Genomic DNA, 27,283 nt, shown 5'->3' on the forward strand with positions numbered 1-27,283 from the left:
CAGGTAGACAATAGGAATTTAGGAAAATTTCCTATATTCTAACAAGTGTGTTTCTTTAAGTTTTGAAAGGATTGCATACTTCTTAGTACGAATGAACTAAAATATTTTTCTATGCCAAGTGTTGTTCGTATGTATGAAAAACTTTCTATTATAAAGGAAGTCGCAATTATAATTTTATAAGAAATTTTACTAATTTTTAGGAAACTTGGTTTTAGTTCGGTTTTTGTTTATTTTTACGAATGCTTTGTTATCGGTGAATAAAATTTTCTTTTTCAGTAGTAAATTCTTATACCCAGCGAAGAAAATAGTATGAGTAAAATTCCATGCCTTATTCTAGTTAATGGACTATTCCTAACTGCTTACAGTTTAGGATTTTTTTACTGAAACGAGTAAATTTTATTATTTTTCACCAAAATTTACCTTAATGGAAATAAAATGGATAAACTATATTGATGAAAATTTTTTCCTTTAGTTTCGAAGGCACTTTTTTCTGGGTGTATATGCTCCTAAAATTCGCTTACGCCTTACACAAAAAGCAGGACACTCACACAAGAGGTGTTTAATTGATTCCTTTTCCTCCACATCATGACAGCTTATACAATAGTCATTATAATTCGCACCTATAGTTTTTGCAAATTCGCCTATCAGGCAGCGACCCGTTATAGCAGATATCAGGAATGCTATCTGACGCCTTGAGAACACTAGCATATCTAGTGTGCGGTTTAAGTTTAAATGGGGCCATATTTGCTTGGTATCGTTACAACCCTTGCAATTCTCCCATCGAATATTGACCATCATAACAGCCTTCTCACACAGTAAGAGCTTGAAGGTGGCCCTGGAATATGTAAGATAGTAGCCTTGCCAAATCTGCCTCGCATTTCCCCGGTATGTTCCTATGGCCAGGCACCCATATTAGGTGAATATTGTACTGCTCAGCCATCTCGTTGAGAGATTTGCGGCAGTCTATGGCCGTTTTCGAGTTAAGGAACACAGAGTCCAAGGATTTTATTGCAGGTTGACTGTCTGAGTATATATTAATGCCAATATTTGTTGTAACATTACTTCTCAGCCAATTCACCACCTCTCTTATTGCCAATATTTCAGCCTAAAAAACACTACAGTGATTAGGTAATCTTTGGTACTTGAATGCTGGGAATTGAGATGACGAACAAACATGTATAATTGGATCTGTGATATGTTAAGTGGTTCAAAATTTATCGATGAAAATAGGGCGAACTTTCAAAAAAAAATCGTGTTTTACAATGACTCTTTGCTGCCGGAAAAGTAGAAACCATTGGAAACCCGTCTGGTTTCTCTTTATGTTCATAAAGATGATTCTTTAACGTAAGAAATAAGATCAACTACACTGAAAAAATATTTACGTCCTATTAAAGATTACGCAAACTCAATTTTAGGATGCGCAATTTACACACTATTAAAGACAAATTGCTTTAAAAGAATGAAATTTTAATTAAAAGAAAGAAAGCCACTTGACAGTGGCATAGGAAAAGAGATATGTTTGTTTCGAATTTATTTCGGCATAAGCCGGCTATCATACAAAACCTTTTTTCGGTTCAAGTGTGGTTCATTGTTGGGTTTAATGAACTGCCTGAATTTATTCTGATAATTGGTTGATAGTTTTGCTGCAAGTAGAGGATGCTGATGACTAATGTGGTAATTCCTAAACGTACGTCCATCCAACCATCTTGCAGTCTATAGGGCTTTGCCCAAATAAATTTGACAAACATTATTTTCCTCTGTTGGTTAAACTACACTTGTAGTTTAGTTAATTTATGGTTTTAAGCTGAAATAAAAAACAACAACAATGCTTAAAGAACAAAACCAACAATAACAAAAAAAAACGAATGGAAAGCTTATAATCTTTGCTTCAAAAATTTTTTTCATTAAATTTAGGACACACATTTTGAAAATTTGCGTCCCTTCGTTAAAGTTGCATGTCTTTAAACTAAGGCAAATTTTTCTTAAAGTAAAGAAACACATTTTTGATTTAAAGAAATCGTCCTTAAATTAACTGAAATATTGAATCTTTAGATTCAAGATAAAAACACTTCAAATATAGGCTAAGGCTTATTTTGAGGATTTAGCATCTTTGGTTTAAATTTTTTTTTTGGAATTAAGAAAACATTTTTACTTCGAAGTATCCGTCATAATTTGGATTTGTAAACTGGCATTTATTTTTTCGTGAATAGCTTTATTACTATGTCGGAAACGTAGAATGAAACTTTGATAAATGAGATCTGTATCCTAATTTTAATTTTATAGATCCTAGATTTAAGCTAGATAAGTCGCAAAAAAACCTTATTTTAAAGAACCAGCATCTTTGGCTCGGAATCAATACCAAAATCCTTAAAGGAAGGTCAAAATCTTTGGATACAAGCAAACTTTTTTTTTGAGTGGAGAAAATGACAAAGTTATAAGCAATTGAGTGATTAAATCCGATGTCAAATCATGCAAATATGAGCCATTCACTCATATAATGCCGAGTGGCATTTTTGTGTGGATGAGTATCTCATATTTGCATGATTTAACATCGGACTTAAAAACAATAAAAAACGTATTTGATTTAATTCTTTCAATTATACCAATACAATAAAAACCGTCGCGACAGTATATCGGCGTTTTCTTACCAAATATTCAATATATCCTTCAATAACTTACTTAAAGCCAAATGCCTGACAATGCTTTACAAGCTTATTACACGCAAGTACCGAAACACCTCTTCATCCGCTTAAGTTTTTCCAGGTCAAATCGAGGAAAGAAAATAATTTTACCACGCTTAAAAACTTTAGTATCAAAGCGACAATTCTTAATTTTTACCAATCGTCTTTGGAACTCTTTACCCCCTGATCTACAAATATTAAGCAATGCCGCTCATTTCAAGAGAGAAATTTATAAATTCTATGCATAAACATCAGTTAATCCGCTTTGTTAAAATTATTTATAATCTGTTTTTGTTAAAATTTATATTTAACTGTTTTAATCTTTTTATACCCTAAACCACATAGTGGTTAGGGTATAATAAGTTTGATCTGCCAAAAAATGTGCCTACCAGAAATATTGATTTTAGACCCCATAAAATATATACCGATCGACTCAGAATCACCTCCTGAGTCGATCTAGCGCTTGGGTCCGTCCGTCTGTCCATGTATTTGTTTTTCACAGGATTCCGGTCGCAATTATTAACCGAGTTTTTTGGGCGCAAGGACGAACGCTATTGAATTTGGAAGAAATCGGATCAAATTTAGATATAGCTCCCATATATATGTATCGCCCGATTTCGACAAATGGGGTCACGTTGCGCTTTTTTCAAACGGATCGTCACCAAATTTGGCAGAAGGTAATCCTTTTCTCCGCCCTTCAAGTCTGCAAAATTTCATCCAAACCGGTTCAGATTTAGATATAGCTCCCATATATATGTGCCGCCCGATTTTTCTAAATTCGGCCATAAAACCCTTATTTATCAAGCGATCTTACTCAAAGCTGGCTAAGTGTAATCTTCTATAGCACTTACTATATGTGCAAAAAAACATCGAAGTCGGTTCAGATTTAGATATAGCTCCCATATATATGTATAGCCCGATTTTGCCAAATTTGGCCATAATAACCTTATTTTTGACCATAGAGGCCTTATTACCTAATCGTACTCAAATTTTGCACAAGGTAACCGTCTGTGGTATTAATCAAACCCGAAAAATAGTATGCAAATTGGTTCAGAGTTAGATATAGCTTCCATATATATGCATCGCTCTACTTTCTCAAATTTGGCCATAGTACTCTTATTTATTAACCAATGTTACTCAAATTTCAAATTTTGATGTACTAGCCGATCGTATTTATACGTACTTGTAGCTCTTACATAAGAATATTGCTCAATTTTTACAAATTTGGATTTATTACCCACACGAATTTAACGATTTTCTCTTTTTTTAATAATGGGCTCAATATTAGTGGCATACTAACTCCGTAGGTGCAATATCAACACAGCCAGTGTTGCTAGAAGTAGGGGAAATTCCCTATATGTAGGGTTTTTCTAATATTTAGCGTCTTTTCACTCAACACAATTTGTAATAATTTTTACATTTTGGTGGCTCTAGAGGAGGAAATTAGAAGGCGGCAAGGCTTGATCTTTAACAATGTGTAGTAACAACAGTTACCACTCGTGCCAAAAAAAATCTAACAAAATTTGAAGATTACCACAAATCTACCAAACAAATATTTCTATAGAAATTTTTATCAAAACTTTGTTCCTGTAGAAATTTTTGTCGAAATTTTATTTCTATAGAAAATTTTCTCAAAATTGTATTTCTATAGAAATTTTTTTCAAAATATTATTTCTATAAAAAATTTTCTCAAAATTTTATTTCTATGGAAGGTTAGGTTAGGTTAGGTTACGTGGCAGCCCGATGTATCAGGCTCACTTAGACTATTCAGTCCATTGTGATACCACATTGGCGAACTTCTCTCTTATCCCTGAGTGCTGCCCGATTCCATGTTAAGCTCAATGACAAGGGACCTCCTTTTTATAGCCGAGTCCGAACGGCGTTCCACATTCCAGTGAAACCACTTAGAGAAGCTTTGAAACCCTCAGAAATGTCACCAGCATAACTGAGGTGGGATAATCCACCGCTGAAAAACTTTTTGGTGTTTGGTCGAAGCAGGAATCGAACCCACGACCTTGTGTATGCAAGGCGGGCATTGCACCACGGTGACTCCGGTGCTCTATGGAATTTTTTCTCAAAATTTTATTTCTATAGAATTTATTGTCAAAATTTTATTTTTATAGAGATTTGACCAAAAAAGATTACTATTTTGGGTAGAATTCTACCAACTGTGGCAACCGTGGTGGTAATACAAATTTATATTCTAAGTTATATACGTTGCATATTCATGTTTTAAGATAATAAAGTACATAGAACCATTTTTTTTTTAAATTTAACGAAAAATATTGTAGGGAAAATTGTATGGGAAAGTAGGAAACTTTTTTTTGTCCTTGTAGGGTAACCCGAACATTTTCCCTGGCAACATTGACTATGAGCTATAGTCAGCACCCATAAACATGTACCCCTTAATTTTCTTAAATATGCAACTACGGTGTATCTCCCAGACCTAACATATATCAATGTTACCACACAAATGTTTATTATTACTAATACAGTAAGGGTGGTTTAGGGTATGATATAGTCGGCCCCGCCCGACTTTCTACTTTACTTACTTGTTTTAAATAAAAAATAATTTTCCAAGCCTCAACGCTTGTCGATGAAACAATGGAGTAATACTGACTCACACCTCTCACTTGGCCACTTTTAAACTAGTTGACAATCATATTTTGTCCATGCAACATATTTTCCTAATTTGAATTACTTATATCCTTACAATTTAATACTCGACGTTATGTTTGTAATCTATCGAATTGTTTTTCAAAAACTGAAATAATTACATTTTACAAATATTAATTAAATCTTACAATATTAACACCTCTTGTAACCAAATATATAACACATGAACAAAATAATGTAGTATGATAAATTTATTTAAAAAGGGGTACTACGAAGTGCAAATAGCAAAGCAAGCTTTCCCACGAACTTTTTTACTCGATCATTCCAGCCGCCTTGTTTATTTTCACTTTCTGGAAACCTTTCGAAACTTAAAGGAAACTTTTGATTATCATTAGAGTCTTCATCTTCATCATCCATTTCAAATGTGGGGATACCAGTACCGTCATCATCATCATCTAATTGCAATTTGAGGGGACCCGCACTACGTACATGACGATAACTATCTTCTTCGTAATCTTGTTGCTCGTGGTTATATCCCGATAATCCAGGTAGACTGTTATAATCAAAATCTAAGGGTGCCCATTGGCCTGAATAACCATTGTAGTCCGATCCTGGAGCTCCGGCTTCACCGTAATATCCCCAGTCGTTATCACCAGAATATCCAGAAAGTCCTTGTGCACCATGCTGACGGCGGCCAGACAAACCATTCTGTAAATAAGGAAATATCTGGTATTCGCAGAAGCCATCTTCTAATATTTCTACATTTGTTATTAATACTCACTTGGGCCTGGCAGACAGCTGAGAGAGCTAAGATTCCAATAACTACGAAATGTTTCATGATGTGAGTGATGATCGATACTACCACCAATGGATCTATTTATATGAAAATAGTATCATAGAATCGAATTGCGTTATCAGAGGGAAAAACACAAATTCGCAGAAAAAGTTCTATCCAAATAAACAACCCCATCTGTTTTACTATTTGCAAAGGTGACGATGGGCCCAACACAATAGCTGCATAGAAAACTAATTTAAATATTTTTACATTGGTTTGGAATATAATCGATAATCAAGACAAACAATATATCTATGAATGACTTTGGGAATGTAGACAACAACAACCTAGAATTTCCATAAGCATTGTAACTAACATCTGCAGAGTAAGGTAAACATTAGCCCACAAAACCCATACCGGAGACGTTAGTCCAATGGTCGATATTTCGAAAGAAAATGTTTTGTGGCAAGGGCTGCATACCAAGAAGAAGTATTTTGCAGTGGTTGGTTCAAATTGTAGTAGTAGCTCCTCCATGCGCTCTTTGACATTCAATAAAACTAATCAATAAAATAATGCATCCTTAATTTCCAGGCACAGCTTCTAAGTAAATTAAAGAGAGTAAAATGCAAAACGTGTATGTATAGTTATATATATATATATATATATATATATATATATATATATATATATATATATATATATATATATATATATATATATATATATATATATATATATATATATATATATATATATATATATATATATATATATATATATATATATATATATATATATATATATATATATATATATATATATATATATATATATATATATATATATATATATATATATATATATATATATATATATATATATATATATATATATATATATATATATATATATATATATATATATATATATATATATATATATAATGACAAGGGACCTCCTTTTTATAGCCGAGTCCGAACGGCGTTCCCCATTGCAGTGAAATCACTTTTAACATAAACCCTCAGAAATGTCACCAGCATTACTGAGGTGGGATAATCCACCGCTGCAAAACTTTTTGGTGTTCGGTCGAAGCAGGAATCGAACCCACGACCTTGTGTATTCAAGGCGGGCATGCTAACCATTGCACCACGGTGGCTCCCATATGTCTTACTAAAGATTCATGATTTGTCTGTTATTCAGATGAGACACAGTGGTTACAAATGACTTTTTTGAAAATAATTATGAATCTTTTGAATGGATGAAGTTATAAATAAATTTTGTGTGAAAGCTGAAGTGTTTTCCTCTAAGTGCAAGTTTGTGGGTTCCTAGTTGGTCCTCGGCCTGGTCTATAGAAGTTAAAAGGCAGTGTGAAAATTTCTTTCAGCATTCAAATCTGTAATTATGAAGCAATTTCTATGATCTTTTCTTTACTGGACAGTATTCTTAAAAAGATCGTGAGATATGGATCTCACAATCTTTTTTTCAAATTTTAACAAAACGCGGTCAGTATTTTGAACATAGAAGTACCGAATTCTTGGTTCCTTTTCCTTACTGCATTCCTTCACCTACTAAGGACTAGGGTTCTGGTGACAGTTGTCGATGGCAAGGTAGAGTTTTTTTCTTAGTCCATATGTAATCTATATTCGATAAACAAGTCATATTAAATATCTATATAAGATCGGTTTATATAAAAGAAGCTATAAAAAATTATTATCCAAACTTCGCATGGTAGTTATATTCAGAAGTAAAATCTTGGGGGCCGGGATGAATTTTACTCCTCCAAATGGCTCCGCAGGTTAAATCTGGAAACCGGTTTATATATAACAACCATGGCACCGATATTGACCATGGTTGTTAGAGGGCATATCGCGTACCAAATATCAACGGATCGAATGAAATTTACTCTATCAAAAGGCTCGGCAAATCAAATCTAGGGATTGGTTTAAAGGGTGATACGGTCAAAATTTGGTCAATATAAACTTGACGTATTTCTTTCAATTTTGCATTTAAAAAACCTGAACACCCCTCATTTTGAAGGTGTGTGTGTGTTGAATGTTGCTCCTATTCTGATTTTGGAATTCACTCTTCAGTTGTCAAAATGCCGTCCAAGCAAGAAGAGCAGCATATCAAAATTTTGCTCGCGCATCGAGCTACTCGCACGCAAAGCTGGCAAAATCGCTAAAAGTTGCCAAATCAACCGTTACAAATGTAATTAAAGTGTTTGGGGAACGTTTGTCGACAGCCAGAAAGTCTGGATCGGGGGGAAACGAAAACCGGAAGCCGCTGAGACGACAAAGAGAGTTGCCGGTAGTTTCAAGCGAAACCCTAACCTCTCTCTCCGAGATGCCGCAAATAAGCTGGGTGTATCGTGTACAACCGTGCATCGAGCCAAAAAACGAGCCGGACTATCGACTTGCAAGAAGGTAGTGACTCCAAATCTCGATGATAAACAAAATACGACGGCCAAAGCGCGATCCCGGAGGCTGTACAAGACGATGCTGACGAAGTTTGACTGCGTGGTAATGGACGACGAAATCTATGTCAAAGCCGACTACAAGCAGCTTCCTGGACAGTAGTTTTATACGGCAAAAGGAAGGGGAAAGGTAGCAGATATTTTCAAGCACATAAAACTGTCAAAGTTCGCAAAGAAATATCTGGTTTGGCAAGCCATCTGTACCTGTGGCTTGAAAAGCAGCATTTTCATAGCTTCCGGGACTGTCAACCAAGAAATTTACGTAAAAGATTGTTTGAATAAACGTCTGCTGCCTTTCCTGAAGAAACACGGTTGTTCCGTACTGTTTTGGCCGGATTTGGCATCTTGCCATTACGGTAAAAAGGCCATGGAGTGGTACGCCGCCAACAACGTCCAGGTGGTTTCCAAGGACAAGAACCCTCCCAACACGCCAGAGCTCCGCCCAATTGAGAAATACTGGGCTATTGTCAAGCGGAACCTAAAGAAGACCAAAAAAACTGCTAAGGACGAGCAGCAGTTCAAGGCAAACTGGCTTTCTGCGGCGAAGAAGGTGGACAAGGTGGCTGTACAAAATCTGATGGCAGGTGTCAAGCGTGAGGCCCGGCAATTCAGATTTGGAAAAGCGAAAGCCTAACTGAATATTTTTCCTGAATTTTATACTAATTGAACTTGAAAAAGAAATTTAATTTGATTTTTTTAAATAAACGATTTCACCGATTTACACGCGTTTTCCCTTGACCAAATTTTGACCGTATCACCTTTTATATGGCGGCTACATATAATTATGAACCTTTAGGGACCATTTTTTGTATGGTTGTTGGAAAGCATATACTAACATCATGTACGGAGCGGACGAAATTTGCTTCTACAAGAGGCTACAGAAGTAAAATCGGTATATATGGGGGCTATACTAAAACATTGTCCGATATTCACCATTTTCGGAGCAACTCTTTACGGTTCTTAAATAATTATAGATTTCAAATTTCATGCAAATTGGATAAAAACTACAGTTTCTATAAGCCAAAGAAGTAAAATCGGTCTATAAGGGGGCTATATCAAAACATGGATGGTCCTAAACTACCTCTAGATTTCTAATTTCTGGCAAATTGGTAAAAACTATGGTTTCAATAAGCCCAAGAAGTAAAATCTGGAGATCGGTCTATATGGGGTCTATATCAAAACATGGACCGATACTCATCATTTTTAGCATACCTCTTTATGGTCCTAAAATACCCCTAGATTTCCCATTTCTGACAAATTGGATAAAAACTACGGTTTCTATAAGAAGTAAAATCTGGAGATCGGTCTATATGGGGGCTATATAAAAACATGGACCTATTAATTTTCGGCATACCTCTTTATGGTCCTAAAGTACCTCTAGATTTCCAATTTCAAGTATATTGGATAAAAACTACGGTTTCTAGAAGCCCAAGAAGTAAAATCGGGAGATCGGTCTGTATGGGGGCTATACCAAAACATGGACCTCATGGATACTCACCATTTTTTGCATACCTCTTTATGATCCTAAAATACCCCTAGATTTCCAATTTCAGAAAAATATGATAAAAACTACGGTTTCTATAAGCCCAAGACCCAAATCGAGAGGTCGGTTTATATATCAAAACATGGACCGATACTCACAATTTTTTGGCACACTTCTTTATGGCCATAAAGTACCTCTAGATTTCCAATTTCAAGTAACCATTTCAAAATTTTTGGCATACCTCTTTATGGACCTAAAATGCCCCTAGATTTCCAATTTCAGACAAATTGGATAAAAACTACGGTTTCTATTAGCCCAAAACCCCAAATCGAGAGGTCGGTTTATATGGGGACTATATCAAAACCTGGACCGATATAGCCCATCTTCGAACTTGACCTGCCTGCACGACTGCTTCATTATTGAAGACTGTAGCGTGATTACAACAGACAGACAGACAGACAGACGAACATGGCTATATCGTCTTGGAATTTCTCCCTGATCAAGAATATATATACCTACTTTATATAGTCGGAAATCGATATTTCGATGCGTTACAAACGGAATGACAAACTTATTATACCCCCGTCACCATTCTATGGTGGTGGGTATAAAAAATATTGTCGTGAGCCCAATGCGATTTTTGTTTCGCACAGAAGACACATTTCTCTGATATTAAGTTTTTTTCCTTGTCCAAAAGTCGATAAACTTGTCAGTGAAGTCGTTTTATCCTTTTAGTTAACCTTAAACTACGTTGGGTATTAGGTCGTATTTTTCATCACCGAATTTCTTACTTTTGGATTATAATTAAAAGTTCTTACTACTCAGCATGAATTGAGCATATGTTACCAATTAATGAGTGATAGAAATTGTTAATTACATTCGAACAATGAGATATGCGGTGTTGAAAAATACGATATGGGTCATCAAATGACCCCAACGTAGAATAAGGGTTAAATGATTCGACTTAAATATTGGTATCTTTATATGAAAGAACATTTTGTTGGACTAAGGCTTTAATAACTCTGAAAAAATCTTCAAAATTGGTATCTTGATCACAAAGGAAAAAAGCGTTCACAAATAGGACAATCTTTGGATCCGGGCATGCTTTTTTTCAGTGTATGCAAGAAAAAACAAGGGATATAAAGATTTTAATGTGGTATTATTTTTTAAAACGAATCTGCAGATTGTGAATAGAATGGAATTAAATTGACGAAGGTTAGACAACAATAGGTTTATTTGTGTACTTTTCCAATAAAAATTATTTATTATTATAAACTTTCAAGACAGTAAGAATGGGTATTACTCTGTTGGGTAAAATTAGTAAAAATGAACACGTTTACGAATTTATCATTAACTCACTTACCGGTTTTAAACCAATTAAAACTTAACATACTGATATTGCTATATATCGCACATATGATTTTTGATGACAAAAAACAGCTGATAATTGTGTGTTTTTGTAAGTTTTTATTGGAGTATACGAATGACATCCAGTAAAATTTTGTGATAATAATCAAACTTTATCGAGTCCGCAAACGGAGCTAATATGAATTAAATATTGCCATAATTTCACAAAAGTAAAATTAAAATTAATACAATTAAATTAATATGCATTTTAAATGAAATAAATGAGACTTTTAATACAAAAAACGTTTAGCGTTTTTTAGCTATTTTTTAGCTTTTTTGTTTGGGATAATCTAGCGGTTTTTGGTGAAACAATTCTGGCAACGCTGATTGGGGGTTATGTATAACTATGAAACGTTATTGACTAAGGTTGTGAAAAGCCATATACTAACATTTCGTACCAAGTTTCAACTGGATCGGATTTAATTTGCTCCTCCAAGAGGCTCCGTATGTCAAATCTGGGAGTCGGTTTATATGGGGGCTATATATAATTCTGGACAGATATGAACCAATTTCGTTAACATAGTTGTTAGAAAGCACACTCAAAAAAAGTTTACTTGGATCCAAAGATTTTGACCTTCACTTAAGGATTGACCTTCTCCTAAAAATAAGTTAGCCTATATTTGAAGCTTTTTTATCTTAAATCTAAAGATTTAATATTACAGGTAATTTAAGGATGGTTTCTTTAAATCAAAAAGGTGTTTCTTTATTTTAAGGAAAATTTTCCTTAGTTCAAAGACATGCGACTTTAACGGAGGGATGCAAATTTACAAAATGTTCGTCCTAAATTTAATGAATAACAAGTATATACGGCCGTAAGTTCGGCCAGGCCGAATCTTATGCACCCTCCACCATGGATTGCGTAGAAACTTCTACTAAAGACGGTCATCCACAATTAAATTACTTGGGTTGCGGCCGATGACAAGGATATATAGTACACTGAAAAAAATATTGTCGTGAGGTCAAAGATTTCATGTCTTTAAAATAAGAATACAAATTTTGCTTAGCATTTCTCTAGTATAAAGTTTTTTTCTTGACCAAAGGACGATAAACTTTTCAATGAAGTCGTATTGTCCTTATAATTAAGTGATTTGATTTAAAAATGGATATCATAACATGAAAGAAAAAATGTTTGGGCTAAGGTCAACTTGACTTTAATAATTTAGAAAAAATCTTTAAATTTAATGCAATTGTCTTTAAATTTGTTGTGTTTGTTGTCTGATTACAAAGCAAAAAATCGTTCAAATATAGGACATGTTTTTCAACACTTTATTTTAAAGACGTTTTTTACTTGAAACATAGCATAATTTCTACTAGAAGTCGAGTCTTAATTTGGAAAATAAAGTCGTCGTTAACTTGTTTTTAAAGGACTTTGATAGCATATGAAGAAAAAAGCTGAAAAAGCGAAAAGTTAAAATTTGCTTCCTAGAAGCAAGTACACAAAACCCGATTTTAAAAGAGAATTGTGTCTTAAAAGTATCCTTACTTGTATTCTCCGCTTCTTTGGCTCGGAATCAATACCAAATTTTTTAAAGTAAAGACAAAATCTTTGGAACCGGGTATGCTTTTTTTCAGTGTAGACAAAAAAAGGTCGATTAAATACGTATATATTCAGTTCTTGACCGGTATATATAGGGAAAAAATAATTACGAACCGATATGGACTTGTGCGGCAATTATAGAGCCAGAATTGAAACTTTATATGGGGGATATATACACTTATGAACACGAGTCTACCAAAAATGACAGATTTTTTACTGTTTGGTAGATTGGTAGAATTCTTGGTGTTTTGGAAGATTTTGCAAAATACTCGTATTCCTCTCCAACGATGAAATGCTTCATAAATTTTGTGCAGAAATAAAATTCTGACAAAATTTTCTATAGAAATAAAATTTAGACAAAATTTTGAATAGAAATAAATTTTTGACAAAATTTTGTATAGAAATTATATTTTGACAAAATTTCCCAAAGGCATAAAATGTTGACAAAATTATCTATAGAAATAAAATTTTGACAAAATTTTCTATAGAAATATAAAATTTTGACAACATTTTCTATGGCAATAAAATTTTGGTAGAATATTTTTGGGGGCTATATAAAATTATGGACCGATGTGGACCAATTTTTGCATGGTTGTTAGAGACCATATACCAACACCATGTATCAAATTTCAGCTGGATCGGATGAAATATGCTTCTCTTAGAGGCTCCGCAAGTCGTGGGGGTCGTTTATATGAGGTCTATACGTAAAAGTGAACCGATATGGCCCATATATATATATATATATATATATATATATATAATATATATATATATATATATATATATATATATATATATATATATATATATATATATATATAATATATATATATATATATATATATATATATATATATATATATATATATATATATATATATATATATATATATATATATATATATATATATATATATATATATATATATATATATATATATATATATATATATATATATATATATATATATATATATATATATATATATATATATATATATATATATATATATATATATATATATATATACCTGCGTAACCCGCCCGCTTCGCTGCGCCGTCCGAAGCGTATTTGGAGGAACATTTTGCGTTAATTTAGTCAACTATATCCTTCGTGCTGAAAACAAATTCGAAATGATTTGAATTCTTTTAAACAAATCGGACTACTTGATTTTTCGTTTATACGGCGGGAGAGGGTGTACCTTCTTCTATATTTCTTGTGAATTTTAAGTGTGGTTTGTCAAGGAAAGGTATCCTTCTCCTCAACATATCTGAAAATTAAGCATTATATTATAATAACATATCCATCTAATAAATCGGAAAAGGCAAAAGTAGTAAAAAATTTTACCACATTAACATTTGCTAAAAATGTTGGAAAATAATGCACCCTCTACGTTGGCTGCCAATTTCATGTAAATTTAAGTGCAAAAATCATTAAAATTATGTACCGAGTTCCCATTTACGAACAACCCTCTACTTTCAACTTAAGGAAAAAAAACGGACAAAAGGGAACCCTCTCTGTACTAATAAGAAGTCTGGAAGAAAGAAGCCTGTGCGAAAATCATAAAATTATATATCGAATTCCCATTTACGGACAACCCTCCACTTTTAATTTAAGAGAAAAAACCGACAAAAGGGAACTCTCTCCCCACCTTCGCTCCACTCTGACCTGATATCGGACTATCACGTACCCTATATTAATTTCGCAACTACTCCCTATAAATTCTATCGAAGTAAATCGACAAAGTTTATTTCAATTTTCCCCTTCCCCAACCAGATATCGAAAAATCATATATTAATTTAAAAATCATGTATAAATTTCATCACCTCCTCCCACGTTCCCTGTAAATTTCAAGTAGATCGGAGATGTTTAATTTTTGCTCTATTGTTTTAAAGGGACGTCACTTTCCCCGATACAATATCGACAAACACCGTAGTGAATAGCACCCTAACCTTCCCTGAAAATTCTTGAAACTTTCCTTCAAGTGTGGGGCAATGAAGGTTGCCTCTTCATTTATAACCTTTTCCCCCGCTTCCTTTGTAAATTTCAAGAAAACTTAAATTTTTTTATATTTCATGTTAGCCTGATACCGAAACAGGCAATTGACGTCCAAATGCATTATATCTAATTATACAATTATTTTTCGAGCTTTATGGACAGATATAGATTAAGGAACATGGTTAATAGAGCCATTTTTTTGCAGTTTTAGAGGAGGACCTCCTCCCCGACCAAATGTCGAAAAGCGTATCTTTTGTAAACGTCCCAGAAAATGTCAAGCAAATTATAAGCCTAAAGGGGCGGCCTCTCTTCCGTCCAAAAATCACTAAATCAGGTATCAACTATTACGGTTGACAGAGGTTACGATCTCTCCCCAGTCCTCTGTAAATTTCAAGTAACTCGGTAAAGTTTAATTGTTTCTCTGTATGTACTTAAGAAAAGCGGATGTCTCCCTATGCCCTTTTATTTTTATTAAAAAATCAGGAACCTGATATAAATTTCATAACCTCACCCATTTTTCCGTAAAATTTCAGTCGGGGGAGTTTAGTTTTGTTTTCACTGTACTTTAAAAAAAGTCGGGCAAAGGGGTGGCCCCCTCCCCGACCAAATATCGAAAAATAATGTAGCGGATTTTTGTCTAGATGCCAACCCCCACATTCAATGAAAATTTCATGCAAATCGCATAATTTTGTTCCAAGTTTCAAAAAGTAAGGCAAGGGGGAGGTCCCCTCCCCGTCCGCATATGAAATCATCAGGTACCCCATAATAATTCCATAACCTCACCGCATGTTTTTATACCCTCCACCACACGGATGAAAAAGACTGTTTTTCATATGTTTGGCTATAAACATTATATGTTTGGAACACAAATTTTTAAACACAATATTTTTGAGTGCAAGCATATAATGTTCATAAACCAGCATAACATGTTTGGGACATATATGGTAATATGTTAGAGCATATTATGTTTGGGACATAAAATGTTTGTAAATATAATATGCTTGGATGCAAACATATATTAATTTAGAAATAGCCTATAAACATATATGTGTTTAGTAGCTTGGAGCGCTATTTAACAGGGAGCGATATTGAATTAAGTTGGTGGTTGTTGCTTGTTATTACAAAATTAACATTTTATTTTTCCTTGGGCAATTGATCAGCTACTTCTTTGATCCTTACAAACTGTGTGGTCCGCTGTTCGAATCCCCGTCCGGCAAAAGGTAAAATTAAAATAAAAAAATCATACAATTGAATAATTTCTTCTACAATGTTTGTATTACAGAAAAAGGTGCTAAGAACTAAAAAATCTCGTGGAAGTGAGAAAGATGTGGGGGAATATACAATTGGGCAGAAACAAAATTTTGAGCATTCAGGTCGAAAACCTATGTTGTTAGCACCTATATTACCTGTTTATTTTCATAATTCATTATGATTGTAAATATATAAATAAATAAATAAAATTTTGAGCACAATATTGTTTGGGAGAATTTTTTTTAAGCATATAATATTTTTGGGTGCAAAATGCTTCCAAACATATTATATGTTCACATAATAACATATTGTTTTTTGGAAGACAACATTATTGAATTTGGATGCAAAAATACAAAATGTTTGGAACTTAGACTACCCAAACATATATTGTTTAGACCAATATGCTTTCAAACATATTATATATTGGAAGAGATCAAACATATAAATGTTTGGGCAATACCCAAAAATGTATATGCTTGAAGCAAAATATGTTTGGGAGTATATGTTACAGAAGCGATTTTTTGTGAGCGTGCATAGGATGGGGGTATATTAACTTTGTCATTCCGTTTGTAACACATCGAAATATTGCTCTAAGACCCCATAAAGTATATATATTCTGGGTCGTGGTGAAATTCTGAGTCGATCTAAGCATGTCCGTCCGTCCGTCCGTCTGTCCGGCTGTCCGTCCGTCTGTGGAAATCACGCTAACTTCCGAACGAAACAAGCTATCGACTTGAAACTTGGCGCAAGTAGTTGTTATTGATGTAGGTCGGATGGTATTGAAAATGGGCCATATCGGACCACGTTTACGTATAGCCCCCATATAAACCGATCCCCAAATTTGGCTTGGGGAGCCTCCCGGAGCAGCAAAATTCATCCGATCCGGTTGAAATTTGGTACGTGGTCTTAGTATACGGTCTCTAACAACCAGCGTTGCCAATTTAGCTTTTTTCCCGCTAGATTTGGCTTTTTTTGACGACGTTTAGCGGGGAAAAAATGCATTTAGCTTTTAGCTTTTTTTCTGGCTTTTTTTCATGTCCCTTTTAGCTATTTTTGGCTTTTTTTATTTTCGACATGTTCCTATTGAAATATGGATAAAACTTCGTTTTTATCTAAGCCTTGCTGCCAGAATAAGGTTTTCAACATATTTCAAAGCTCAATTGAAACATTAATAATTATTCCAGCCATTATGCGGGCATTTTTGCAGCAAATACACCTTGTTGTAAAGTTTTTCCCTCGTATTCATAAAAGTTATAGTAAACTTTAAATATACTATTACCATACAAATTGCTTCTATAAACTGTCAGTAAATTTGCATTTGACTCGTTAACCTTTTTATGTTATTATAATATTCTAAAGTATGATATTATTAATTAAAATAGTAGATGTGAATTGCTTTGTACACTGAAAAAAATATTGTCGTGAGGCCAAAGATTTCATGTCCTTCAAATACGAACGCGAATTTTGGTTATAATAGAATTTGTGAATTTCTCTTATATTAACTGTTGCCCTTGTCCAAAAGCCGATAAAGTCGTTTTGTCCTTATAGTTAAGTGATTCAACTTAAAAATGGGTATCTTTTCATGAAAGAAGGCTAGGGTCAATTCTAAAAAATTCTTAAAATTAATGAAATAGTCTTTAAATTTGTAGAGTTTTCGTATCTTGACATTTTTATGTGCAAAGTACAGCTCGCAGTTTTAGTCCGATTGTCCTAAAATTTGGTATAGGGTCCTGTTTCGGTTCAAAGACGATCCCTATTGATTTTGGAAAAAATCGGTTCAGATTTAGATATAGCTGCCATATATATTTTTCACCGATCTGGTCAAAATTGGCGTGTGTATCAACCGATCTTCCTCAAATTCCGTATATCCAAATATTTTATTGGTCTCGAAAAACTTGCAAAATATCAGCCAAATCGGTTCAGATTTAGATATAGCTCCCATATATAGCTTTCGCCCGATTTACACTCATTTGCCCACAGAGGCCAATTTTTATCTCCGATTTAGTTGAAATTTTGCACAGGGAGTAGAATTAGCATTGTAACTATGAGTGCCAAATTTGGTTGAAATCAGTTCAGATTTGGATATATCTTCCATATATAGCTTTCGCCCGATTTACACTCATATGACAACAGAGGCCAATTTTTAACACCGATTTAGTTGAAATTCTGCACAGAGAGTAGAATTAGCATTGTTGCTATGCGTGCCAAATTTGGTTGAAATCGGTTCAGATTTAGATATAGCTCCCATATATATGTTTTTCTGAATTCGACAAAAATGGTCAAAATACCAACAATTTCCTTGTAAAATCGCCACTGCTTAGTCGAAAAGTTGTAAAAATGACTCTAATTTTCCTAAACTTCTAAAACATATATATCGAGCGATTAATCATAAATAAACTTTTGCAAAGTTTCCTTAAAATTGCTTCAGATTTAAATGTTTCCCATATTTGTTTACTAACATTGTGTTCCACCCTAGTGCATTAGCCGACTTAAATTTTAAGTCTATAGATTTTGTAGAAGTCTATTTAATTCGGTCCAGATCGAGTGATATTTAAATGTATGTATTTGGGACAAACCTTTATATATAGCCCCCAACACATTTGACGGATGTGATATGGTATCGAAAATGTAGATCTACAAAGTGGTGCAGGGTATAATATAGTCGGCCCCGCCCGACTTTAGACTTTCCTTACTTGTTTTAACATCAAAAAATGCTATAAAAAATTCGTAGTGATAGGATCAAAACAAATCTGCTTTATATTAATGGAATGGATTTACATTTACGAAAATTGGACAACAATAGGTTGGTATGGTAAATTTTCGAATAAAAGTTAGTCAATATAAACTTGCAAGACAGTTAGAATTAGAATTTATCATTAATTCAGTTAAAACGAAATATATTGATATTTTCTAATGCAGTTCTATGTGACATTCTGCAATATATCGCATATTGGACTTGCTGCTGATTAACCAGCTGACAATTGCAAGTTTATTGGGAAAAATGTTTTTACTAGGAAATATAAACGAAGGACTTCCAGTAAAAATTTGCGATAGTAATCAAAATGTATCGAGTACGCAAACAGAGCTAATATGACTTAGATTTTCTTACAGTCTCACATAAATTGAATTAAAATGAATACAATTAAAATAATATGCAATTTAAGTGAAATAAAGCCTTTAAGTTTGCTAATTTCAATCAAAAATGTGACTTTTGTTACAAAAAAATTTAGCTTTTTTTCTAGCTATTTTTTAGAATTTTTTAGCTTTTTTTGGCTAGTTTTTTGGGCAAATCTAGCGGTTTTTGGTGAAACAATTCTGGCAACGCTGCTAACAACCATGCAAAAATTGGTCCATATCGGTCCATAATTATATATAGCCCCCATATAAACCGATCCCCAGATTTGACCTCCGGAGCCTCTGGGAGGGGCAAAATTCATCCGATCCGATTGAAATTTGGTACCTGATGTTAGTATATGGTCTCTAACAATCATGCAAAAATTGGTCCATATCGGTCCATAATTATATATAGCCCCCATATAAACCGATCCCCAGATTTGACCTCCGGAGACTTTTGGAGGAGCAAAATTCATCCGATCCGGTTGAAATTTGGTACCTGATGTTAGTATACGGCCTCTAACAACCATGCAAAAATTGGTCCATATCGGTCCATAATTATATATATCTCCCATATAAACTGATCCCCAGATTTGACCACCGGAGCCTCTTGGAGGAGCAAAATTCATCCGATCCGGTTGAAATTTAGTACGTGGTCTTAGTATACGGTTTTTAACAACCATGCAAAAATTGGTCCATATCGGTCCATAATTATATATAGCCCCCATATAAACCGATCCCCAGATTTGAACTCCGGAGCCTCTTGGAAGAGCAAAATTCATCCGATCCAGTTGAAATTTGGTACATGGTGTTAGTATACAACCATGCAAAAATTGGTCCATATTGGTCCATAATTATATATAGTTCCCATATAAACCGTCCCCAGATTTGACGTCCGGAACCTCTTGGAGGAGCAAAAGTCATTCGATACGGTTGAAATTTGGTACATTTTGTCAATATATGGCCTCTAACAGCCATGTAAAAATTGGTCCATATCGGTCTTTAGTTATATATAGCCGATGACTTATTACACAAAAATTGGTCCATATCGCCAAAAATAATCTACCAAAACTTTATTTCCATAGAAAATTTTGTCAAATTTTATTACTATAGAAAGCTTTGTTAAAATTTCATTTCTATAGAAAGTTTTGTCAAAAGTTTATTTCTATAGAAATGTTTGTCAAAATTTTATTTCTATAGAAAATTTTGTAAAAAGTTTATTTCTTTAGAAAATTTTGTCAACATTTTACTTCCATAGAAAATTTTGTCAACATTTGATTTCTATAGAAAATTTTGTCAAGTTTTTATTTCTATAGGAAATTTTGTCAAATTTTTATTTCTATAGAAAATTTTGTCAAAATTTTAATTCTATAGAAAATTTTGTCAAGGTTTCATTTCTATAGAAAATTTTGTCAAAATTTTATTTCTATAGAAAATTTTGTCAAACTAGATTATATACGTATTTAATCGGCCTTTTTTTGTTTAATATATACCCCGTATGGGCTAACTTACAATTTAGAAGACAGTGTTAAAAAGTTTTACGATACCTTGCCATCGGCAAGTGTTATCGCAACCCAAGTAATTCGATTGTGGATGACAGCCTTTAGTAGAAGTTCCTACGCAATCCATGGTGGAGGGTACATAAGATTCGGCCTGGCCGAACTTACGGCCGTATATACTTGTTTTTTTTTTTATTAAGTCTATAGATACAAAATCCTTACAGACTAATATGTACAAACAAAGATAAAGATAACTACTGGTTTAAGTGTAAAATAATATTTCTCTTCAGAACAACTCGTTGCTCAGACAGATTTATAATGGCATAATATTTATTGAACTGAAGGCATAACCTTCGTAACGGATCGTTGTTTGCATAATCTGATCTATAATACGGAATTTTTAGCGGTTCAAAATTTCTGCTACATCTAACAGGTATGTTAAATGACAGTTTGTTGAGAAGAAACTCAGAATCAATTTCACCTTGAATTATATTCATTATGAAAGAAATATTTAACATAGTTCTACGACTTTGCAGTGATGGTAATTTTATAAGATTTAGGCGAAATTGATACGATGGTAAAGACTGGCGATCCCAACCTCTGTGTCGAAGGCAGAATAGAAGAAATTGCTTCTGGACGGATTCAATCTTATTTGAGTGGATTGTATAATATGGATCCCAAATTATAGAACCGTACTCAAGGTTGCTTCGTACTAATGAAGTGTAAAATATCTTGGTAATTGAGTAATCTCTAAATTCTTTACTCCAACGTTTCATGAATCCGAGAGTAACAAATGCCTTACTGATGGCCATAGACACATGTTGGCGAAAGTTCAGTCGCTGGTCCATTAGCAATCCAAGATCCTTGAAAGAATCTACTGCTTCCAGCTCGTTAGTCCCAATAGAATAACTCGACTCGAATACAGTTCTTCTCGAAAAGCGCATCAATTTACATTTCGAGATATTTAATTCCATTAAATTTGTCTCACACCAATCGTAAAAGTTATCAAGGTCGAACTGAAGATACCTTCGTTCGTCGGGATTATTATAGGAACGAAATATCTTTACGTCATCCGCAAACATAAGAATATTAGAAAATTTTACAACTGATGGGAGGTCATTGATGAATAGACAAAATAAAACAGGTCCGAGGTGGCTGCCCTGAGGAACACCCGAGGTAACAGTGATAGGTCTAGATGTTGCACTACCGAACTTAACATATTGTGTCCGACCAATTAAATACGAATGAAACCATTTCAATAAAGGTTCGCTGAAGCCAATCATATCCAACTTATGTAAAAGGAGAGCATGATTGACTTTGTCGAAAGCTTTACTGAAATCAGTGTATATTGTATCTGTCTGAAAGCGATCCCTAAAAGCATCATTAACCAAACAAGTAAATTCCAAAAGGTTGGTTATGGTCGATCGTTTTTTCCTAAAACCATGTTGATTCGCAGATAATAATGAAGAAATCTGATGGGAAATAGAACTTGTTAAGATCTTTTCCATCAACTTCGGAATGGCACAAAGATTCGAAATACCTCGATAGTTGCATGCGTCGTTTCGATTACCCGATTTGAATAAAGGCATTACATATGATTGTTTCCATATATTAGGAAGATTTCCTGACTTTAGTGACTTATTAAACAGTAAAGATAGAGGATATGAAAGTATATCGGCACATTGTTTCAGAATACAGGACGGAATACCATCAGGGCCAGCATTAAATGTAGATTTCAGAGTTCTAAGATTACTTAAAATGGTGCTCTCATCTATGTAAGAGATATCAATTCTGTTACAGTTCCTAGTCATGTGTGGATAGATGTTGTTACCATCATAACACTTATCCGAATATGTCGTAGCAAAGAAATCTGCAAATATATTAGAAATGTCTACATCATTGTCGGCAGTTGAGGACTTATATTTAAGATATGTTGGTAGGCCACTAGATTGGCGTTTTGAATTCACAAATTTGTAGAAAGACTTAGGATCAACTCTCAGTTGATCTTTCATTCTATTTAAATAGTCTTGATGAGCCAATTTATTCGCAATGTTGTATTTCGAACGGGCTATCGAATAGGTCGAAAAATCAAGAGCTGAACCTGATTTTTTGAATCTTTTGTACATCTTGTTCTTTTGATTCTTCAGCTTCGATAGAACGCTGGTATTCCATGGCGGTCCAGAATTGTCGTTTATAATAATTCGAGGCACTGATTTGGATATGCAATCCTGTAGGATTGAGTAAAAACGGGATGCTAGTTCGGTAATATCATTAGAATCAAGAATATCGTCCCAATTTACGGCGGAAAGCAATGAATTTAGTATAGTATAATTCGTCTTAGCAAAGCAATACTCTCGGTTCGAATTGGTGTACCTAGATCGTGGGAGATTTGGGGCTGCAAGGTGCAATATTATAGTAGGGTGATAACGATCTTCAGGTTGCGTTAAAGCATGACAGGATTCCAAACTTATATTACATGTTCTATTAACAAACACCAGATCAAGTAATCTACCGTGTGAATTGAAAATATCGTTTATTTGAAAAAGGCCAAGATTAAGTAATGAATGAAGAAAATTATTAGAAATACTATTTGAGATTACAGGAATTAAACTCTCAGATTCAGAAGAGTGTAGCCAGGAGACATAAGGGAGATTGAAATCGCCTAAAACTATTAATGTATCAGATAACGATAATAAAGATTGAGATGCTGATGAAATAGCCGAAACGTGTTGAGAATAAATTTCGTCGTTCGATGAAGGTGGAATATAAGAACAAGAAATCAATAATGACATATTTTCAAGAGAACTTTGACAATAACTATCTCAATACCAGTTATATCTTGAATTTGAATCTGTTCAGAAGGAATTTCAGCGGACACTGCTACCAGTACTCCCCCACCTGATGTTCTCTTTAAATCTCAGATAATTTAGAGAATTTTAGTTTTTTCACTGTACTTTAAAAAAAGTCGAACAAAGGGGAGGTCCCTCTCCGCCACCAAATATCGAAATATAAAGTAGCGGATCTTTGTCTAGTTGCCAACCCCAACCTTCAATGAAAATTTCAAGCAAATCGGTCAACTTTGGTCCAATTTTCAAAAAGTCCGACAAAGGGGAGGTCCCCCTCCGCGACCAGGTGTCAAAAAATGAGGTACCCTATTTTCACCACATGAACGTCCCCTATGATCTCTGAAAGTTTCAAGTAAATCGGTTCAGCCGTTTCGGAGCCAACTCGGTTCATACAAACAAACAAACAAACAAATAAACAAACATAGATTGAATTTTATATATATATATATATATATATATATATATATATATATATATATATATATATATACCGCCCATCCTATGGTGGAAGTAAAGATTATAAACTTTGTTTTAATTAAAATGTCATTACTTTAAAGAAATTCGTCCTTAAAATATGTAAATTGCGCATCCTAAAATTTAGTTTAGTCTTTAATATCACGTAAATATCTTTTTTTTCAATGCATATACTAACATCACGTACAAAATTTCAACCGGACCATTTCACGGCGACCCTGTAGATTTTTTGTCGCAAAAATATTCTTTTCTTGTCAAACATAACATGCTTTCAGAAATCAGATTCATAATTTGCGAGAGAATAACATGGTTTCGACATGTTTTCCGTGAAAAAGTAACATTTTGCTCTTGAAACATGGTTCCTTCCTTCTCTGCTTGTCCGTAAGTCAAATCTGGGTATCGATTTATATAGGGGCTATACCTAAAAGTGGACCGATATGGCCCATTTACAGCCATAGTACCTAAACTTTAGGATACGTAATTCACACAATATTAAGGAAAAAATGTTTTTATTTTAAACATCTTAAACATCATTTCCTCGAAATCAATACCAAAAACATACAGACAAGATTAAAGGTTTTTGAATTCAAGTAAGATTTGTTTTGAGTGTACAAATGTGATTTTTATTAAAAGGTTTACGCTCCGCAAGTTCGAATTTAAAACAAGTATATACAGCAGCAAATTCGGCTGGCCGAATCTTAAATACCCACCACCATGAATCAAATATAATAGCTTACTTTGAAAACTCTTCGTCGTAGCGGATTACTTGATAATATATAGAGTTTCAGGGGAGTTTGATGACAGATATTCTCCTAAGCAGATCAGTTCATCCAGTACGCTTCCCGAAGATAAATTTAAAGATTCTACCTACGAAGACTAGAACAGATTCTGGATTTATAACAACCTTTTTTTAGTTTTAGAGGAATCATAAAAATCTCGTGTAAGCGTGCAAGAAATTGATTAAATAACGCCTTGATTTAAAATCAAAAATCTTTAGATATCTACCTCCATTATTCTAATGATTAGAAGAAGTAAAATCTAAAAATTTTACTTTCAGTTTCAAGCAATTTTTATGATCAGTGCGCCTTCTGTACCCTCAAGAAGTGAAATCGGTATATATGGAGGCATCGATACACATACTAAATTTAGCACACCTAATTGTGGATCTGATAAACCTACAGAATATAAACCCCACATCGGAGGGAGGGTTCATAAGGGGGGAATATAATACACAATCAGAGAATGAAGCCGCCGAGTCGCGCCGCCGATTTCAGTCGCCGCCGACCATTTTTTGCCAGTCGACGCCGCCGCCGAATATGTCGACTCATCTCGACTCAAATTTAGCCGCCAATTAATCAAAAATGTCGATTTAAATCAGAAAAATTTATATATATTTGACGTATTTTTTCCAAAATTTTGAACACAACCAATCATATTTAAGCTGCTATAATAATTTAGCAAAAATTTAGCTCAGAAAATTTGAACGAAAAGTAAATTTGTTTGTAAGACAACTAATCTCATTATCATTCGATTAACTTCAAATTGATTTTGTAATGGATAATTGTCCGCCGCCGAGTGAACAAATTTATATCGGCTCAGCCGTCAAGCCGCCGCCGCCGGAGGCAAAAATTTAGTGTCCGCCGCCGCCGACAAAAATGGGTCGGCTTCATTCTCTGTACACAATATATTCGGAACATCCATTTATGGTCCTAAAAAACTCTAGCTTTCAAATTTCAGGGAAAGCGGATAGAAACTATGGTTTCTAGAAGACCAAGAAGAAAATCGGGAGATCGGTCTATATTGGGGATATACAAAAACATGGACCGATACACCCCATTTTCTGCACACCTATTTGTGGTCCTAAAATACCTCTAGATTTCAAATTTCAGGCAAATCGGATAAAAAATTCAGTTTCTAGAAGAAAAATAAGTACACTCGTAGATCGGTCTATATGGGGACTATAAAGGGTGATACGGTCAAAATTTGGTCAAGGGAAAACGCATGTAAATCGGTGAAATCGTTTATTTAAAAAATCAAATTAAATTTCTTTTTCAAGTTCAATTAGTATAAAATTCAGGAAAAATATTCAGTTAGGCTTTCGCTTTTCCAAATCCGAATTGCCGGGCCTCACGCTTGACACCTGCCATCAGATTTTGTACAGCCACCTTGTCTACCTTCTTCGCCGCAGAAAGCCAGTTTGCCTTGAACTGCTGCTCGTCCTTAGCAGTTTTTTGGTCTTCTTTAGGTTCCGCTTGACAATAGCCCAGTATTTCTCAATTGGGCGGAGCTCTGGCGTGTTGGGAGGGTTCTTGTCCTTGGGAACCACCTGCACGTTGTTGGCGGCGTACCACTCCATGGCCTTTTTACCGTAATGGCAAGATGCCAAATCCGGCCAAAACAGTACGGAACAACCGTGTTTCTTAAGGAAAGGCAGCAGACGTTTATTCAAACACTCTTTCACGTAAATTTCTTCGTTGACAGTCCCGGAAGCTATGAAAATGCTGCTGTTCAAGCCACAGGTACAGATGCTTTGCCAAACCAGATATTTCTTTGCGAACTTTGACAGTTTTATGTGCATGAAAATATCTGCTACCTTTCCCCTTCCTTTTGCCGTATAAAACTCCTGTCCCGGAAGCTGCTTGTAGTCGGCTTTGACGTAGGTTTCGTCGTCCATTACCACGCAGTCAAACTTCGTCAGCATCGTCGTGTACAACCTCCGGGATCGCGCTTTGGCCGTCGTATTTTGTTTATCATCGAGATTTGGAGTCACTACCTTCTTGTAAGTCGATAGTCCGGCTCGTTTTTTGGCTCGATGCACGGTTGTAGACGATACACCCAGCTTATTTGCGGCATCTCGGAGAGAGAGGTTAGGGTTTCGCTTGAAACTACCGGCAACCCTCTTTGTCGTCTCAGCGGCTTCCGGTTTTCGATTTCCCCCCGATCCAGACTTCCTGGCTGTCGACAAACGTCCCCCAAACACTTTAATTACATTTGTAACGGTTGATTTGGCAACTTTTAGCGATTTTGCCAGCTTTGCGTGCGAGTAGCTCGGATTTTTGCGATGCGCGAGCAAAATTTTGATACGCTGCTCTTCGTGCTTGGACGGCATTTTGACAACTGAAGAGTGA

The 27,283-nt window shown here is 34.4% G+C and overlaps 2 protein-coding genes across 2 annotated transcripts; both read right to left on the minus strand.

Annotated features, from left to right (window-relative positions):
* Window positions 1–5,530: 5,530 nt before the first annotated feature.
* On the minus strand, window positions 5,531–6,237 carry LOC142241447 (uncharacterized). Its single transcript, XM_075313216.1, has 2 exons — window positions 6,079–6,237; window positions 5,531–6,005 (listed from the first exon to the last, which is right to left on the minus strand). Exons 1-2 carry the CDS (start codon window positions 6,133–6,135, stop codon window positions 5,553–5,555), a joined length of 510 nt encoding a protein of 169 aa, XP_075169331.1. The 5' UTR covers window positions 6,136–6,237; the 3' UTR covers window positions 5,531–5,552.
* Window positions 6,238–21,148: 14,911 nt separating this feature from the next.
* On the minus strand, window positions 21,149–23,627 carry LOC142239894 (uncharacterized). Its single transcript, XM_075311639.1, has 2 exons — window positions 21,317–23,627; window positions 21,149–21,219 (listed from the first exon to the last, which is right to left on the minus strand). Exons 1-2 carry the CDS (start codon window positions 23,625–23,627, stop codon window positions 21,149–21,151), a joined length of 2,382 nt encoding a protein of 793 aa, XP_075167754.1.
* Between the last annotated feature and the right edge of the window lie 3,656 nt (window positions 23,628–27,283).

The sequence above is a fragment of the Haematobia irritans genome, chromosome 5 (genome assembly GCF_050003625.1).
Source record: "Haematobia irritans isolate KBUSLIRL chromosome 5, ASM5000362v1, whole genome shotgun sequence".
NCBI classification, from domain to species: Eukaryota; Metazoa; Arthropoda; class Insecta; order Diptera; family Muscidae; genus Haematobia; species Haematobia irritans.

Excerpts from the sequence above, each read along its gene's own strand:
- LOC142239894 (XM_075311639.1), bottom strand. The coding sequence starts at position 23,627 with ATGTCATTATTGATTTCTTGTTCTTATATTCCACCTTCATCGAACGAC. Across the intron at positions 21,220-21,316 it reads CATAATGAATATAATTCAAG|ATCAGATTATGCAAACAACG; the intron begins GTGAAATTGATT and ends TCCGTATTATAG.
- LOC142241447 (XM_075313216.1), bottom strand. The coding sequence starts at position 6,135 with ATGAAACATTTCGTAGTTATTGGAATCTTAGCTCTCTCAGCTGTCTGC. Across the intron at positions 6,006-6,078 it reads CAGCTGTCTGCCAGGCCCAA|AATGGTTTGTCTGGCCGCCG; the intron begins GTGAGTATTAAT and ends CCTTATTTACAG.